An 18016-nucleotide genomic window follows, 5' to 3' on the forward strand; every position below is an offset into this window, starting at 1 on the left:
AGTGATGCTGTGCTCACTCTTGCTAGGCGGGGCTGCCTGTTATCAGGACATTGCCCTCTGTCCTGGGTGCCCCTGGGGCACATGAAGACACTGGGGCCCTTGATCCTTTGTCCTTTCCAAAATGCCTCCTGTCATCAGCTTCCTTTCCCCCTGCACCCCTGGCTGCCCCACCGCCCTCCAGGCCCACATCGGTGCCCCTGTCCTTCAGAACATCATGCAGCTCCTCCGTCGAGGCAGGAGCCTTCATCACACACCTCAAGACCGTCCTCCCCCGCAGACTGGCTCTGCAGAGCTGGGTCATCGACAGTGCCACGCCTCAAACCAGCACGAGAGTGCTCCATATGCGGAGGACAGGTGCGTGCCTCCAGCCTCAGTGTACACACACGCACGCGTGTACCTGCACATACCCCACAAACTATGTTTACATGTCAACAGGGCTCCTACAGCCGCAGGGGCCCTGGAACCAGGCGAGTCAACATGGGGACGGGGACATCGCAAGGAGTGTTCTTTGGCACAGTATCTCCCCATGCCCGTTGTGCCAGGTTTCTGTTAAGTGGTGCTGCCAACATAAATTAGCCTAGCGCCCTACGGAAGGCAGCTGGGGAGTGGCGCGGGCACGCGCACACACAGTTTGGCACCTGAGAAGGAGTTGGTTGCTTGAAAATGACCGTAGCCCCAAGCCACCTCTCTCGGCGACACTCGGGAACTGCATACAGGAGGCCTGCCTCGCCGAAGAAGCCCAAGAGGGTGCAGTTCCGTTCACCCGGCTCGTGCCAAGCCCTTGGAACACCAGGATTTGGTGGCACCAAGTGTCTGACAGAGCAGACACCAGGTGCCAGCTAGTCTCTGCAGAACCCCAGCGTCCAGGACACAAGCAAGACAAACAGTGCCCGTGCAGCCCCACCCCGCGGTGACAGCAGGAACCCCTCCCTCTGCCTGCCTGCCTGCCTTCTCCGTGGAGGAGAGAAATGCTGGGGCCACAGGTGCTGATCCCCGGCTCCACCTTGCTGCCCAGGTACGTTGAAACAGGTAGCATATGGTTCAGCCACCTTGTTGGGCTGCCAACCCAAAGGTCAGCTGCTTGAACCCAGCAGCCTGCTGGGGGGAGAAGGAGGAGGCAATCTGCTCCCACACTTGCAGCCTTAGAAACCCAATAGAGCAGGGGCCCTCAAACTACAGCCACCTGCGGCCCACCGAGGACATTTATCCGGCCCGCCAGGTAGTTTTGCCGCCGCAGCCTGTCCTGCTTAGCAGCCAACTCGTCCAGTGTGCACAGGAATTTGTTCGTAGTTTTTTTTTAAAAAAAAAAAAACTAGTCTAGCCCTCCAACGGTCTGAGGGACAGTGAACTGGCCCCCTGTTTAACAAGTTTGAGGACCCCTGCAATAGAGAGTCACTATGAGTCCATCAAGGTTTAGTGTGGCAAAGGCACAAAGCCACCTCACTGATGTGAAAATGACACACACAGCAAACGAAGGTGATTGTCATGGAAATGCGCGGGGGACAGGGCAGCCCTGCTGCTCACTGCAAGGTCAGCGCTTCCTGGTGAGTGACGGGACAGTCTTGACGCGGAGGTTTGCAACCTCGGGGCCAGTTCTGTCCTGTCCTGCAAGGTCACTGAGTCACAGCAGTGGGTTTGGGCTGTGATGAAACCACTGGTTCCATGGTTTCAAAGGCGGAGACTGTCGTTGGGTCTCATCAAGTCAGTTCCGACTAATGGACACTGCACAACAGAAGGACCACTCCCTGATCCTGTGACACCCTCACCTTGGTTACACTTGCTGCCCCTGGGTCAGTCCATCTTGTGGAAGGCCTTCCTCTTTTCCGCTGTCCTTCCCCTTGACCAAGCGTGAAGCCCTCGCCAAAGCACAGGAGACGCTCACCCGCCTCGCCTAGCTGTCTTCGCCAGCACCGCAGGACGTCCAGAATATGCACGTGACCCTTAGAGGGCAAGGCCGTGTCGTCGGCACAGTTCTCCATCCTGCCAGACCTTTCCGGAACAGGGTTTGGGTGTGGTCCAGGAGAAGCAAAGCCCACGGAAAGACCAGCTGGGACCAGAGCAGGACTGGGGACTTGGCCCGATGAGGACAGACAAGAGTCTGGCAGCGAAAGAGAAGCTTCTTTTGGGCCTGTGTCCATCATTGCTAACTGAGTCTTCCCTGCTGGGGCCTGAGGGGGTGCTGATGTCAATGGGTGTTAAAGATATGGCTTCAGACTTCCACAGGTGGTCCCGTACAAGGACTACCGTTAAGTGCCAGACCAAGGCTCTGAGAAAGACCCCATAAGACATGCTTCCTCTTAAAGGGGGAGCGAGGGGCAGGAAGGGGGCATTTCACCAAGATCCCTGCTCACTGCAACCAGGTGATGAAGTTGTGGAGGATTGTGGGAGAGTATGTGAGCTGAGCTCTTTATGAACGTTGCTGGAAGGTCCTCCCTGCGGGAGTCTGCCTGGGACCAGTGCAGCCTGCTGGGGTGGTCTTCCGCCCAGGGCGCAGCCACACCCCCTTCCTGAGAACCTGCTCCTCCTGGGGCGCGGGGGCCACTCCCTCTGAAGTGACTTTGGAATTGAACTTAGGTCTTTGTAAAGGTAAGCAAGGTGTAGGGAAGGCGGGTCTGCTGAGGGTGTGGGGCGTGAGGGCAAGGGCACCACCCTGCAGCGTGGTCTTTGGCCTGGCCCAGCGCTAGGTGCCTGCTGGTCCCTCATTGGTGCCCGTGGCTGGCCGCCGTGCACTTGAGGAAAGTCTGAAGTGCTGTGAACTTGGGGATTGGAGGTTTCCGTCCCCACCAACTGCTTGCCCTGCAGGCCCACATGCTCCAAACTGATCTTCAGAGGCGGGGTCCCCCGGGGGCATCTTACAACCCCCCACCCCAGTCTCCTGCTGCCAGCACTCCTGGGCATGGATGGGCAGTAGCCAGCTGCCTGCCCATTGTGCTGAGTGGGAACCCCCTGGGCCAATGCTGAGAAGCAGGACAGATGGCTGCTCACCAGAGGGCAGAAAGGCGACGGAGCAGGGTGGGTTTTTTTTTAAGGAGACTAAGTGGCAGGGAAGGCAGCTTAGAAGGTGAGAGAGCCCACCAGCAAAGCAGCGTTTTCTCCATCACTTCGCACCAGGCAGGGCGCGGGCCCCGGTTCCTACCTAGCCGCTTGCCGCAGGGGGCCTGCTGCTATGAAGAGAAGGCCCCAAGCCCCTCCGCCGCCAGCAGGCACGAGTGTATGGGGTACGGTCAGGAGGCAGCCAGCGCTGCGTACCAAGCATGGAGGAAGGGGTGCACTGAGCTTCCCTGTGCTCCTGACTCCACACAGGGCAGAGCGCCTCGAAGTGGAGAGCTCGGGCCACGGCTGCCAAACCCAAGGTTAGCGGTTCAAGCCCAGCCGCAAGCTCCTCAGGAGCAAGCCCTGGCATGCTGCTTCCCCAAGGAGACTCGTGTGTCAGCCCCGTGAGACAGGCTAAGAACTGCTCTGTAGCCTTCCCAAGGCCGCCACCGCCTCCTTTCTCCCGCGAACCCCTGATCATCCAGCTCACAGCCTAGCATGCACCCAACACCGAGAGGAGCCCCGTGGGTGGGGGGGCCCGGAGTCAGGGCCCACGGAGGAGCCAGGGGCCGCAGACAGTCAACAGCTCCGGCTGGCTGCCAGGGGTGTTGCTGTGGCTTCGCCGAGAACAGCCAGCAAATAGGAAGGAGCGTGTCCCTCCGCTGCCAGCCGCCTTCTGTCAGCAGAGCCTGCCTGGTAAAGGGCAAGAGGCCCCCAGCCCAGCACCCAGCAGAGGCGCAGGCTGGGGCTTCTGCACACACTTCAGCTTCCCCAGCGCCAGGTTTCCAGTGGGTTCCGACCCACATTGGCCCCGTGGGCAACAGAACGGGACACTGCCCGGTCCTGCGCCACCCCCACCATCACTGCTGAGTTTGAGCCCCACTGTGGCCGCCACTGTGTCCATCCCTCTCCCTGAGGGTCACCCAGAGGGCCTGCCTTATCCTACTGTCCCTCCACTGAGCACGATGTCCTTCCCCAGGGACAGGTCCTGCAAAGGACATGAAGCAAAGGCTCTCCCTCCATCCTTCAGGCCTCTGGGGCATTCTGTTGGCCTTCTCACTACACGGATCCACTGGTGCCTTCTGCTGGCAGCCGGGTATAGGCAATCACTTTGACCAGCACCGGGGTCCAATGGTTATTGATTGTTCTTCGGAACTGCCACACAGTAGTAAAAATACCTGGATGCCTTCATATGACAATTGCCCTTTATTTACTTACCTATTTATTTATTTTGCCATGTGGTCTTTTTAAAATTATTTTTTTTACATTTTATTAGGGGCTCATACAACTTTTATCACAATCCATACATATACATACATCAATTGTATAAAGCACATCCATACATTCTTTGCCCTAATCATTTTCAAAGCATTTGTTCTCCACTTAAGCCCTTTACATCAAGTCCTCTTTTTTCTTCCCTCTCTCCCCGCTCCCCCCTCCCTTATGAGCCCTTGATAATTTATACATTGTTATTTTGTCATATCTTGCCCTATGTGGCGTCTCCCTTCCTCCCCCCCTTCTCTGCCATCCGTTCCCCAGGGAGGAGGTCACATGTGGATCCTTGTAAGCCCGATACCCCCTTTCCAACCCACTCACCCTCTACTCTCCCAGCATCGCCCCTCACACGCCTGGTCCTGAAGGTATCATCCACCCTGGATTCCCTGTGCCTCCAGCTCCCATATGTACCAGTGTACAACCTCTGCTCTATCCAGTCCTGCAAGGTAGAATTCGGATCATGGTAGTTGTGGGGAGGAAGCATCCAGGATCTGGGGGAAAGCTGTGTTCTTCATCGGTACTACCTCGCACCCTGACTGACCCATCTCCTCTCCTAAACCCCTCTGTGAGGGGATCTCCAGTAGCTGACAAATGGGCTTTGGGTCTCCACTCTGTACTTCCCCCTTCATTCACTAAAGTAACCGCCTTGCTTTGCTTTTCTGTCTTTTTTAAATCATTTTATTGGGGGCTCGTACAGTTCTTATCACAATCCATCCAATTCATCCATGGTGTCAAGCACATTTGTACATATGTTGCTATCATCATTCTCGAAACATCTACTTTCTACTTCAGCCCTTGGCATCAGCTCCTCATCTTCCCCCTCCTCCCTCCCCGCTCCCCCTCCTCCTTGTTCTTCAATAAGGTCTCGTGCAGATTTCCCTAACACAAGTCGTCCTTTGATCTCTCGACTGTTGCTTCCGTGAGCATGGATTGTAGTCCTTCCATCGCTTCCTGATCCCTGCCTCTCCAGCAGCAAGTGCTTTCAAGCCCTCTCGTTGGCAAGCAAGGTTGTCACGTGCACGTCCCAGGTGGAGGTCACTGTGTTCCTCGTGCGCTGTTTATTTACCGAGAGAAACTACGCCTGAGCCCACAGTCACAGTTCAAGGACATCGGCCAGTGATGCACAAATTCTTTCCATTCGACGTCCCTTTGCACTTTGAAGGCGCTCAGCTTCCCTCGTCTCCTCACAGGCCTTCCTGGGATCGCCCGTTCTGCAGAAATCGGCATGGGCCCTCTTTCTCGGCTCAGCAGCTGCAAACGGACAGAAAGTTGCATCCCCCAGAAACCTAATGATGGCGCCAACCTTCAGGACGCACAGCCGCCTTGCCTGAAGGACACGCCTCTGAGGTCATGCCCAAAGCACTGGCAGACAAGACGGCTTATCTCCCTCCCCACAAACGTCCTCTCCTAGGTGGTTCCTGAGCCTCCAATCCTGAGGCGGCGGCTGCTGCTGCAGATTTTACAAATGTCTGTGGACTTTAATCATTTAGGCAATAAACCATGTCTTTTGACCGGGACAGCAGGAAGCCCGATACCGCCAGCGGCTGTCCTGGGTCTTATCATCCATCCAGAGCTGCAGCACCAGAGGTGACCTCAGTCCACTCCTGGGTGAGGACAGCTTGGCGTGTCAGGTCGAAAGTCAAAGTCAGCTTGTGAGTCATCTCCGGAGCCTCCTGCCAGCGCTGTCCATGGCTGCTGCCATCTTGCTCTTGGCTCACTGGTGGTGGGCGGATGCCTTTTTTTTTTTTAATCATTTTTTGGGGGGCTCGTAAAATGCTTATCATAGTCCATTGTGTCAAGCACATTTGCACCTTGTTTGCCATCATCATTCTCAAAGCATCTGCTTTCCACTGGAGCCCCTGACATCAACTCTTCATTTTTCCCCTCCCTCTCCACTGTCCCCTCCCTCATGAATCCTTGATAATTTATAAATTATTATTATTTGGTCATATTACACTGTCTGACATCTCCCCTCACCCACTTTTCTGTTGTACGTCCCCCAGGGAGGGAGCTATATAGAGATCCTTGTAATCGGTTCCCCATTTCTACCCCACCCTTCCTCTACCCTCCTGGTGTGGCCACTCTCACCACTGGTCCTGAAAGGAGCAAAGGGACCATCTGTCCTGGATTCCCTGTTTCTAGTTCCCACCTGTACAAGTCTACATCCTCCGGTCCAGCTGGATTGGTAAGGCAGAATTGGGATCACGCTAGCTGGCGGGAAGGGTGGAGGCCTTTCAAGGGGAGGAGGTTGTTAGTCCTGGTCGCTGTGCAGCGTCAGCCTCAGCAGCGTCACCGATGCGCATGCTCTCTGCGCTTGCAACAGAATCACGGGAAAATGCGCTTCTCGTCAGTCCTGTAGGAGACCTGAATCGATGACCAACAACGATCGAGCCTTCACCAAACCCATATCCGGAATCCAGCCATTCGGGAACCATGACAGGTGCATCGCCACAAGGAAGGGGGTTCCGTCCTCCTCTCTGAATGTCACCAGAAACTGGTCAGAGGGGGTCCTACAGCGCTTGTTCTTGCCTTCACCACCAACTCCAACCAGCCTCCCTTGGTCAGCTGCTGTGATGAGGCCCCTCACTCTTCATCTGTTGGGCACCCAGGAGTGAATAGCACCCCAGTCCCCCAGCCGGGGGACGCCTGTAAGGAGGGGTTCCTCCTCCTCTGCAGCGCTTTCCAGAGAACCACAGACCCGACTCGGACACCCGGGCGAGTTGTAGGTCCTCAGCTCGGGCGTATTGTGCCGCTGTGACCTTATCTACCAGCTTGGTAATTCTCTGGATGCTTTTAATGAACTTTGTCTTCAAAGTGGCCAGATTTTGAACTTGATCCATCGCAGCTGCAGGGCCCAGGCCAAGACCCCAAGGACGTTTGCCCAGAAGAACACGGCGACGGTCCATCCTTCTTCCTGCAGACCTCCCCTCCGCGATGATCTGCTCAGCAAGCAGATCGAGTAAGTGGTGGGAGGCTAGAACCGTGTCGCACACCTTCCCTGATTTTAGACCACGCCGCGGCGTGCCCTTGTCTCATCCGCACGGCTGCCTCTCCATCGGGTCCGCGGTCCACAGGAGCGCGATGAAGGGTTCCAAACTTTGCTATGATCCACACAGCCCAAGGCCTTGGCATAATCAATAAAACACACATAAACATCTTTCTGGTATTCTCTGCTTTCGGTCAAGGTCCACCTGACATCAGCAATGACACTCCTTGTTCCCAGCCCTCCTCGGAATCCAGCCTGAGCCTCTGGCAGCGCCCGGTCCATGCACTGCTGCCGCAGCAGTTGATGGATCTTCGGCAAGATTTTCCTTCATCTCATATCGGTGATATTGTGCATAATCTGAGCGTCCTGTTGGGTCATTTTATCCCGCAATGGGCACAAATATGGATCTTTTCCAGTCAGTTGGCCAAATAGCCGTCTTCCAAATTCTCTGGCATAGAGGAATGGGTGCTTCCGGGGATCATCCGCTTGTTGAAACATTTCCTCTGGTATCCCGCCACGTCCTGCAGCCTTGTTTTTGGCGACTGCCTGCTGCACCTGCGGCCTCCAGCCATGGTGGCAGGTCGACTAGTTCTCTGTGGTGCGGTGGCTGTGTCTTGTTTGATGCCTCTTGTTTGCCCATAGACTCAGTACTGCTACTCAGGGCTTGAGTTTTAGCCTGAGTTCTTTTAGTTTAAGGTAAGCTGAGCGTACTCTCTTCCCTTTTGGCTTTCTAATTCTAGGTCTCGGCACAGTTCATTGTCATATTTGGCTTTGCCTTCTAGAGCTGCCGTTTGAATGTGTCCACTCAGCTCGTGGACGTCCTCGTTTCTGCCACGTGCTGTAGCTAGTTTACCATCTTAGAGCACGTTTCTGTCGCTTCTAACATCCACGCTGATCTTTCCTTTCTTTTTTAATGACCGTTTGCTTTCTTTATGAGTTATGTCTTGTTGATCCATTTATTTGTTTTATGAATGTCTCATCAGCTCTTCCGCCATGAGTGCCCACTGTGTCAAATCTATTCTGAAAGGGTTCTCAAAATCCAGGAGAGACAGATTCAAGGTCACATTTTGGCTCGTGTGGACTCGTTTGCGTTGTCTTCAGCTTTATCCTGGACGTACGTATGAGCAGTTGACGGTCTTGTTCCACAGTCGGCCCCGGCCTGGTTTTAGCTGCTGACATTGAGCGCCTCCGTTGCAGACAAAGACTCGCTATGGAGACCATAGTGAAAGGTATCCAACAAGCTGATCCCCCTGAGGACAGAGAGGAGCCGTCCCGTGACTCCAAGACGGCAGTCTCGACAGAAGCAGAGATCGAGCTCGGCCTTTGGGTTACCGCTGTGCCACCAGGTCCTTTAAGGAATCAGAAGTGGGGAAAGTATATTCACAAAGAAGCGGCAATAAGATTGGCAGCCAACTTCTCAACAGAAAAAAACGGCGCCTAGAACACCATAGCCTGAAGTCTCCGAAGTGCCGAGATAACTGGCCGCTTACCAGAATGAGTGTGAAACATCATCAACAACCAGGACTTGAGGGGATCGGTCAGGCCCCCTGTCCCCTCTCTTTTTTTAAGAGTTTTATTGGTGGAATCCAGGACAGATGACCCCTTCAGGACCAGTGGTGAGAGTGGCGATACTGGGCAGGAAGGGGGAAGGTGGGGTGGAAAGGGGGAACCGATTACAAGGATCTACATATATTATAACCTCCTTCCTGGGGGATGGGCAACAGAAAAGTGGATGAAGGGAGATGCTGCACAGTGTAAGATATGATAAAATAATAATTTATAAATTATCAAGGGTTCATGAGGGAGGAAGGGGGGAACAAAAATGAGCTAATTCCAGGAGCCCAAGCGGAAAGCGAGAGTTTGGAGAATGATGAGGGCAACAAATGTATAAGTGCGCTTTACACAATTGATGCATATGTGGATTGTGATAAGAGTTGTATGAGCCCCTAATAAAATGATTTTTTAAAAAGAATAAGACTAATTATTTATATTACTTCTTAGTAAATTAATGAATGGATTATGAACAAATTAAAATATTCCTTAATTTAAAAAGAGTTTTATTGGCATATCCTCCACACATCATACAAATTAATCGCTAATATTATCAAGAAGATTTGTGCAATCAGCACCACAATGGATTTCAGAACATTTTCTTCTTGTGCTCATTGTTGTGAGCTCCTCATTGCTCCCAGACCTCCCTGCCCCGCCCCTGGGAGATTATCAATCCAGCGACTGTCTCTACAGACTCTCCCACCCTGGATTTCACTAGCAGGGCATCCTCCAGGAAGCAAGCAAAGGAACTAACAAGCCACACACAATGAGCAGACAAAATGGAGAAAAACCCCAATAGTAAAGAAAGAAAGTATTAAGAACTGAAACTTTAACCGGGGTCAAAGGGGAGATCAAACGATAAGGTGTTACATTTGACCCTAGGACATGGGCCACAATCGGCTTTCCAGTGCGCTCTGCCGGAGAACAAGACCGTTCGCAGTGTGGACTGCGGTCGGAGGGAGTCACTGGGGGCTCAGTCCTCGTGGGAACCCTGCAAATGGATTTCGGACATCCACTGTCATCCGTAGCCTCCTAGAAATCGAGTGCTCATGATTTAAGCGCTGCCACCATTCCCTCATTTGGATTTAGATTTATTACTTAGAACCCTTGGATCACACAGGCTGGTGTCTACTTCTTCTGTGTGGATGTGGCGATGCCCGACTTGCATAGCAGCTTGTCCAAAGACAAGCCTTTAAGAGCCCAGAAGCTGTTCTTTCCGATAACCAGGCACCATCTGGTTTCTTCGCCACGCCTTTCTATGTCACCCATATCTTCCGTTACGGCTTCATGAGCAAGTATCGAGTAGGGCCACGTCATAAGAACTAATTGGGGCTAGAATGAAGCGTAAGCCCAACATCTATTTCTATACCTACGGTCCATTTGTTTCCAATGCACTTTAGAGACATCATTTTACGGCAGAGAACATTCATCCCCTGGGGCATAAGATCATTTGATTGATAGTGTCATTCATTGAGCCCATGATATAGAATTTAAAACTCTGGAGAACAGGAAATTATGCACATATCACACTGCTTCTCCCGCCCCCCCCCCAGGTCCCCTGAGAAACAATCTGATCCCAGATGGAAGACTGACAAACATTTGTCAGTGTGACCTGCGGTTGTTTCTGACTCAGAGCAATCCCATGTCCAACAGAACAGTCCCCTGGCCGGTCCTGCCCCGTCCTCGCAACCGTGGCTGTGTCTGAGCCCACGCTGCCCATCCAGCTCCTTGAGGGCCTCTCTTGGTGGCTGGCCCTCTACTTGACCAAGTAGGATTCCCTTCAGAGACTGGTCACAACCGGCGACATGCCCAAATAACACGAGGCGACGTCTTCACCATCCTCGCTTCTCAGCAAACTTCTGGCTCGGTTTTAATTATGCATAGAATTGAAATGCACAAAAATAACAAATGCTTGGGTGAGGTAAATGGAGTGAAAGTTCGTTCGGGGTTTTCTAGTCTAAGGAGAGAAAAGATATTATCAATTTGTATTCAACTTTGACCAGTCAAGAACCCCTGGTGGGGCAGGGATTAGAAACATATAAACCATAGATATAGAAAAAAGAGCACCGGGCTGCTCTTTACAAGGTTGGCAGTTCAAACCCACCAGCCTCTCAGAGGGAGAAAGAAGAGGCTGTCTCAGAGCCCCTTTGGAGAAGTTCTCCTCTGTCCTGCGGGATTGCGATGAGTCAGAGTCACCTTGATGGCAGTGGGTTGGGTTTTGGGTTGCTCTCTCTTAGATGTAGTCATCAGATGGGGCTACGCCCTGGTGGCGTAGTGGTTACATTTTGAATGGCTAATGCAGGTCAGCAGTTCGAAACCACCAGCCTGTGGGAGAAAGATGAGGCTTTCTACTTTCGGAGAGAGTTACAATCTTAGAAACTCACAGGGCCAGCTCTCCCCTGTCCTGTAGGGTCGCCATGAGTCAGAACCAACTGGAGGACAGTGAGTTTTGTTTCGTTTTGTTTATGTGTGTGTGCGCTTTTATCCAGCTAGTAGAGAGGAAGGAAAAATTAAAGAATAAAGTCTACCACTAACCCTGCTGGCTGGCAAGAGGACACCGGTGGTCCAGAGAGACTGGACGGGCTGCCCAGGACCCTGCTGCCCCGTAGTCACCCTCCTCCCTCCTGGGAGGTTAAGTCCTGAGGGAGTAAGGCCACTGCCGGTGACCCCAGGGCCGGCAGTTTCTCTTCCCCTGAGGCTGGAGGCTCTGGAGGAAAGAGTTTGCCCAGGGAGAGGCCGAGGACCAGCATGGTGGTCCAGTGACACACCGTTGGCCCTGCTGACATCACACCTGAATGGTGAGGTCACAAAGCAGAATTGTGGGAGGCAGTCTTCCAGGTGGGGTCCCCTTGAGAGTGCGACCAAAAACCAGCAGCAAAGGGGAGGGTGAGAAGGCAGTCATCATCAGACCCGAAGAGATGTAAGACTGTGGTGGAGGGGGCACTCGGGGTGATGGGGACGCAGGGTCACGGGGAGTGGCCCGGCGGCTGAGCACTCACCTGCTCTCCCCCACATACAGGGCATCGGAATCTCGGGGTGTCCCCAATGCAACGGGGCCTTCACGTGAGTACTCCCCCTGGCCCCCCTCTCCCTCGGGCCAGGCAGTGGTTCCTCTTCCCTGTCACAAGGTCACTTCTCCCCGCTCTGTCTGCTTGCCCAGGACTTGACCCAGAAGGTAGGGCTGAGGGAATAACACTGAGGACGCACTCACAATGCATGCCTCATGGCGGAGCCGCTGACCGTGAGGTTCGTGGTGTGAACCCACCAGCCGCTCCATGGGAGAGAGACGATGCTGTGGCCTCCAGCAGAGGGTGACAGTCTTGGAAACCCACAGGGACAGTTCTGCCCTGTCCTGTAGGGTCACTGTGGGTCAGAACTGACTAGCAGTTCTACACTCTCCACTAGGGTACACTGAGTCATAACGGAAGCAAAGGCAGTGGGGCTTGGGGGATTGGCAAGAAGCCCTTGGGCAATGTGAACGAATGCTGAACCCACCCAACAGCATCACAGGAGAAAGGTCTGCCCACCTGCCTCCATGGTGGTCGCTGCCGCTGTCACTGTGGAGCTCACATTGATTCCAGCCCGTGGTGACCCCACGGGTCACAGAGCAAGGCTGCCCCATAAGGGTTTGTGTATTTCAGCCAGGCTGGCACAATAAACTATAGCAGTTTGCTTGGCTGCCACCTTGACGGAAGAAGCTCTTGCTGAGGGATTTGAACCCCTAACCTCTTCATTCGCCTTCTGGCAAGCAGTCTAGTGCTCAGAGGTCTCAGCCCCAGGGCTTGCTTGTTAAAGATCATGCCCTGCCATCGAGTCCATGGCCACCCACAGCGAGCAGCCCTCCAAGACAAGGGCGAATCTGCTCTACAGGTTTCCGGGACTGTCACCCTTTATGGGAGTAGGAAGCGTCACCTCTCTTCCACGGAGCGACGGGTGGGTTTGAACTGCTGCCCTTGGGGAGCATCCTGAGCTCAGAAAACCCTCTGGAGCAGTTCTAGGCTGGAGTCACCCTGAGTTGGGATCAGCTTCACAACAATGGGTGGGTTGGTTGGTTTGGGGAGGAGGGCGTTGACAGATGACCCAGTCCCGGGCCCCATGGCCAAGGAGCTGCTTCAAAGAGAAGGGATGGACACCCCCCCCCTCTCAAAAGGCCCCTTCAGCCTCTGCCCCCGTCTTCACCCTGCTTTGTTTTTCTCTTCCCAGGGCCTGTCCAGGACCAAGTGCCAGCCCCACAGTCCTCAGCCGAAAGCCAGTCTCTGCCGACCAACAGCCAACTCCGCATGTTGGAGGACCAAGTCCTCTGTCCCATTTGCCTGGAGGTGTTCCACAACCCGGCCACCACGGCCTGTGGCCACAACTTCTGCCTGGCCTGCCTCCAAGGGTTCTGGGACCACCTGACCGCCATGGGTGAGATGTCCTATTGCCCCCAGTGCCGGCAGACCTTCCCCTCCAGGCCCCGCCTCTGCAGGAATGTCACACTCGGGGACATGGTGGCCTGCTTCACCCAGAACAAGGGCCAGGCCGTGAGGTCCTTGCAGAACGTGGCCGGCCCGGGGGACGTTCCCTGTGACTTCTGTTCCCCGCAGAAGCTCAAGGCCCTCAAGTCGTGCCTGCAGTGCGTGGCCTCCCTGTGCGAGAGGCACCTGCGAAGCCACATCGAGGACCAGGTGTTCCAGGGCCACCAGCTGCTGGAGCCCGTGTGGGACCTCAAGGGCCGCCTGTGCCCAAAGCACCGCAAGCTGTGCCGGCTGTACTGCCGCACCGAAGGCTGCTGCGTGTGCGGGGCCTGCCTGCTGGAAGAACACAAGGGCCACGACACCATCCCGCTGGCCGAGGAGCGAGCCTGCAAGGAGGTCAGGGCCCAGCCTGCAGGGACCTGGCTCCCCGGGTCTCCCCTCCGCCCCCGTTTCCCTGATGAACACCGGGCCCGTGTCCACTCCCCACCTGATGGATGTCTCCCTCCAGACCCCACTGCCTTCTCCAGCCCCCGCTGCCACTGAGCCTTCCCTGCCCCTTCCTGTGGACACTTTGTCAGAGCAGAGAGCCTGATCCCTCAGTGGGCAGAGGCCTGCAGCAGAGGGTGGCCATGGGGCCCCTGACCCTTCAGTCTTTCCTCCCTCGTTCCCATTTAAGCAGAGCCGCTAGATTAGCGGTTCTCAACCTGTGGGTCCCAACCCCTTTGGGGATCAAATGACCCTTTCACAGGGGTCCCCTGATTCATAACAGTAGCAAAATGACAGTGATGAAGTAGCAACGAGAATAATTTTTTGGTTGGGGGAGCTCCCCACAACTTGAGGAACTGTATGAAAGGGCAGGTTCTGATGCGGAAGCTGCTGGCCAATAGGTTCCCCTGAATCAGGCCTCACCTCCTCTGCCCTGCCCCTCACCCCAGGTCGAGGTTCGGAAGGTCCAGGCCAACGTGGAGAACCAGATGCTGATCATCGCCTCCGACAACCAGAAGCACCGGGGACGCATGGCCTTACTCTCGGTAAGGTTGCGTGCCAGGCCCTGGTCCCAAGCCGCCCGGGCTCGGAGGTGATGGTGAGGGCCAGGCAGGCAGAAGCAGATGACCTTAACAAGGTCATCTAAGTATTATTCCCTCAGGCCCAGGGTTATGGGGGCATCAGGGATGCAAATCTTCATGGAAGCAGACCGCCACATACCTTCCCCCCACCCACCCAAGAAATCAACCACTGGGTTGGAAGCCTATCTATGCCCCCTCCCCTACCCCGGACAGAAACTGACCCAGAGAATGCGCAATGAGGTGAACACCTGCTTCTCGGACATCGTCAAAGAGACCAAGCAGCTGCAGATGAAGATCTTGGACTTTCTGGAGCAAGAGGAGACCACTGTCCTGGGGAAGCTGGGCAACTCCATCCAGCAGAGCCACGGCCGGCTCCTGGCTCTGGAGGGCGACAGCGTCTGGCTGCACACGCTACTGACCAACCAGAGCGACCAGCAGTTTCTGCAGGCGAGCCTCTCACCACCACCACCCGGGGCCCTAGCACATCCTCAGTACTCCAGACCCCATGGTGCCGTCCGGGTTGACTAGGGAAACAAATCCCGAGACACTCACCCGTGTATAAGAAAGAGCTTTAGATCAAAGAATAACTATATTCAGAAAAGTTGACATGAGATGTCGTAACTAACACACCCACCCCACACACCCAAACCCACCAGATCTGCCCAGACCTTGGATCAAATGATCAGCATCCCTCTGTCCACTCCCCTGCCTCAGAGAGCCTCCTGGACCCCAAACGCTGCTTCTGAGCATAGGCCGACACCCTCAGCTTCTTCCTCCAGCTCAGAGCTCAGCCTTAGCCTCCGGGAAGTCTGTCTGTCTCCCAGACCCTCGCTTGCTGCCCTCATTCTCCCGGAACACATGCCCTCGCATGCTGGGCATTGGATGGTCTTAAGGGGGCGCTTATCCCGACTCCCTGGAACCACGACCTGGAATAAGACTGGAATCATCAGAAAGCCTTCACTGAAATCTTACTCCTCGAGCCTGGCCTGGCCCCTCAGTCACTGGGGAGTAGATCTGTGATCCACAGGGGTTTTCAAGAACTGATTTCACTACCATAGATCACCAGCCCTCTCTTCTGAGGCACCTCTGAATGGGCAGCCTTCCAACTTTTTGATCAGCAGTTAACTGTTAACTATTTGCAGCCCCCCAGGGATTCCCTGCAGCCTGGGTAGCTGGCAGGAAGGCGGCAGCAGCCTCCTTGGTGGACAAGAGTCCTGGGACCTGCCCAATCCCCATGCTTGGTAGCTTTGGACACAGCTCTCTTATTCGGCTGCCAGCTCAGCCTCGAGCTGAGTTCTAGGGCAACTGCTCAACTTTCATATGAGCACATCCCCTTCCCTTCTATGGGACACAGGGGGGTGACGATGGGGGTACTTTGGACACACACCCACAGTTGAGATTTCCAAACCCCAGGAGGAAGGGGGAGACCCAGGCACCTTCTGCGACACCTATCCCCATGGGGCGGGGGCTCACTCACAGGTGCCTCTGCCACCTCCCTGCCTGCCAGGAGTTCCCCAGGCTGAAGCACTTCCTAGCCCACGAGGAGACCCTGACGGGCACGGCCTTCGACGAGGAGAGTTTCCACTGGCTGCCGGAGACCCTGGTGGATTTCCGGACCCAGTTGGCCAATGTGGGGCTCAGCTTCCTCAACAAGCTCCTCCTGAAGGGTGAGTAGCTGGTGGCCCGCAGGGGGCCCGGGGCCGGGTCCTGCCTTCCCCTTTGCTCAGGCAATACTGCTTTCTGGGCCGTACACATCCTCCTGAAGGGTGAGTAGCTGGTGGCCCGCAGGGGGCCCGGGGCCGGGTCCTGCCTTCCCCTTTGCTCAGGCAATACTGCTCTCTGGTCCCTACACATCCTCCTGAAGGAGGCTGGTTTGGGAGGGAGTCCTCAGCAAAGCCCTCTCCCTGCCCCCCCCCAGGCATTAAGATGAATTCCTATGAGGTGCTGCCCCCCGCCGTGGACCGGAAGGTCCTCCTCAAGTGTGAGTCCACGTGTGGGGCCTGGGGGTGGGGGGCAGGTGCCACAACATCCTCCCCACCTCACTGCCATTCAGGCCCACACCCTCACCCTAACCTGTACCTCAGGACAAAACCCAGGAGGATCGGTGGAAAGCCTGGCGGGGGGGTGGGGGAGTAGGGAGTAGAGAAGAAGCCCTCTCACCTATCCCCAGGAGTGGGGCAGAGCCTCACCTACTGCCCACCCCAGCCCTGGTGTGGTTCCACTTCTGCCCACGGCAGGGGTCTGCCCACTCCCCTGGGTCAAGTCAACTCAGAAGAGTAGAGGGCTGAATCCTGGTGCCTTTTCTGAGAGGTCAAGGGCCAAGCCATCTACCCAGGACCCCTGGCCTATCCCTAGTGTCCCACCCAGCTCCTGATCCCAGCATCAGCCCTCCCAAGGTGGGCGTTCAACTGCACCCTTTTCCTCCTTCCTCCAACCTGCAGCAGCACCAGGTGGAGGTGTCAGAGTGGAGGGTTCACTGGTGTGTGTGTGTGTGTGTGTGTGTGTGTCGGGGCAAAGTGGGGCCCTTCCAAGGAGCCTGGAGTGGATCCAGGTGGCTTCTGACCAAACGACCAGTCGTCACTGCACCCACCCCGCCCGCCCCCCTCCCAGGGGTCTGACCCGGCTCCCCTCTGCCCCTAGCCTACTGCAACCTACACTTCGACCCGGCCACGGCCAGCCCGGAGCTGTTCCTCTTGCCGGAGACGCACTCAGTGCTGAACCTGGGCATCCTGCTGGAGCCCGCGGCGGCCGGCGCGCCCTGCCCCGGCTTCACGCAGTGGCCGCAGGTGCTGTGCTCGCGCGGCCTGGCCGAGGGCCGCCACTACTGGGAGGCCGAGGTGTCCGACTCGTGGGTGTGCCTGGGCGTCACCTACCGCCGCGGCGCCCTGGCCGGTGGCCGCCCGCGCCGCAGCGTCGTCTACCTGCTGGGCCGCAACCCGGACTCGTGGTGCCTGGAGTGGGACTCGCTCAAGTTCTCCGTGTGGCACGACAACAAGCGCACCGTGCTGCCCGGCGCCTACCAGCGCACGCTCGGGGTGGCCCTGGACTGCGCCGCCGGCTGCCTGGCCTTCTACGGCGTGGCCGGCGGCGCCAACCTCATCTACCGCTTCCTGGCCACCTTCCTGGAGCCGCTGTACCCCGCCGTCATGGCCAGCAGCGGCGCCGCGGTCACGCTCAGGCAGCGCCCCGAGGCCTAGCGCGGGGCGCCACCAATAAACTGGGCTCCGCGCACTGGCTGGGCCGGCCGCGCTGTCCCTGTGCCCGCGGTTCCCTGCGCCCGCGGTAGGGGCTCCCCGGACTCCCTCCCTCCCTCCACACCCACTGCCTGCCTTCCACCACCTCCCCACAGGCACAAGGAAAGGGGGTCTGTGGCCCCCGGGCTTGGGGCGCCATCTGGTTAATCCCAGGGGTGCAGTGAGGGCCGAGTTTCCTCCCTCCTAGAACATCATCACCCTACCACCACCCCCAACTCCACCCCCAGAGACCCCTGGCCCTGGTTCTTCAGGCTGGTACTGACCAGCCAGCCCCAGAGCTGCAGGGGCCTGGCCCCCAAAGGCCATCTGCCCTGAGAGGGGTGGGGCTCAGTTTAGGTGGTTTCTCTCAAGATGGTTAAATCCAGAGGTGACTCCTGGCAGGATTGGGGCGCG

The 18016-nt window shown here is 56.2% G+C and overlaps 1 protein-coding gene across 1 annotated transcript; it reads left to right on the forward strand.

Annotated features, from left to right (window-relative positions):
• The first annotated feature begins 8504 nt into the window (after window positions 1–8504).
• LOC142458782 (E3 ubiquitin-protein ligase TRIM47-like) lies at window positions 8505–17566 on the forward strand. The gene is made up of 7 exons (XM_075559693.1): window positions 8505–8523; window positions 13049–13698; window positions 14238–14333; window positions 14583–14816; window positions 15877–16036; window positions 16288–16350; window positions 17010–17566. Exons 1-7 carry the CDS (start codon window positions 8505–8507, stop codon window positions 17564–17566), a joined length of 1779 nt encoding a protein of 592 aa, XP_075415808.1.
• Window positions 17567–18016: the final 450 nt, after the last annotated feature.

This window comes from Tenrec ecaudatus, chromosome 10 (assembly GCF_050624435.1).
Source record: "Tenrec ecaudatus isolate mTenEca1 chromosome 10, mTenEca1.hap1, whole genome shotgun sequence".
Lineage (NCBI taxonomy): Eukaryota > Metazoa > Chordata > Mammalia > Afrosoricida > Tenrecidae > Tenrec > Tenrec ecaudatus.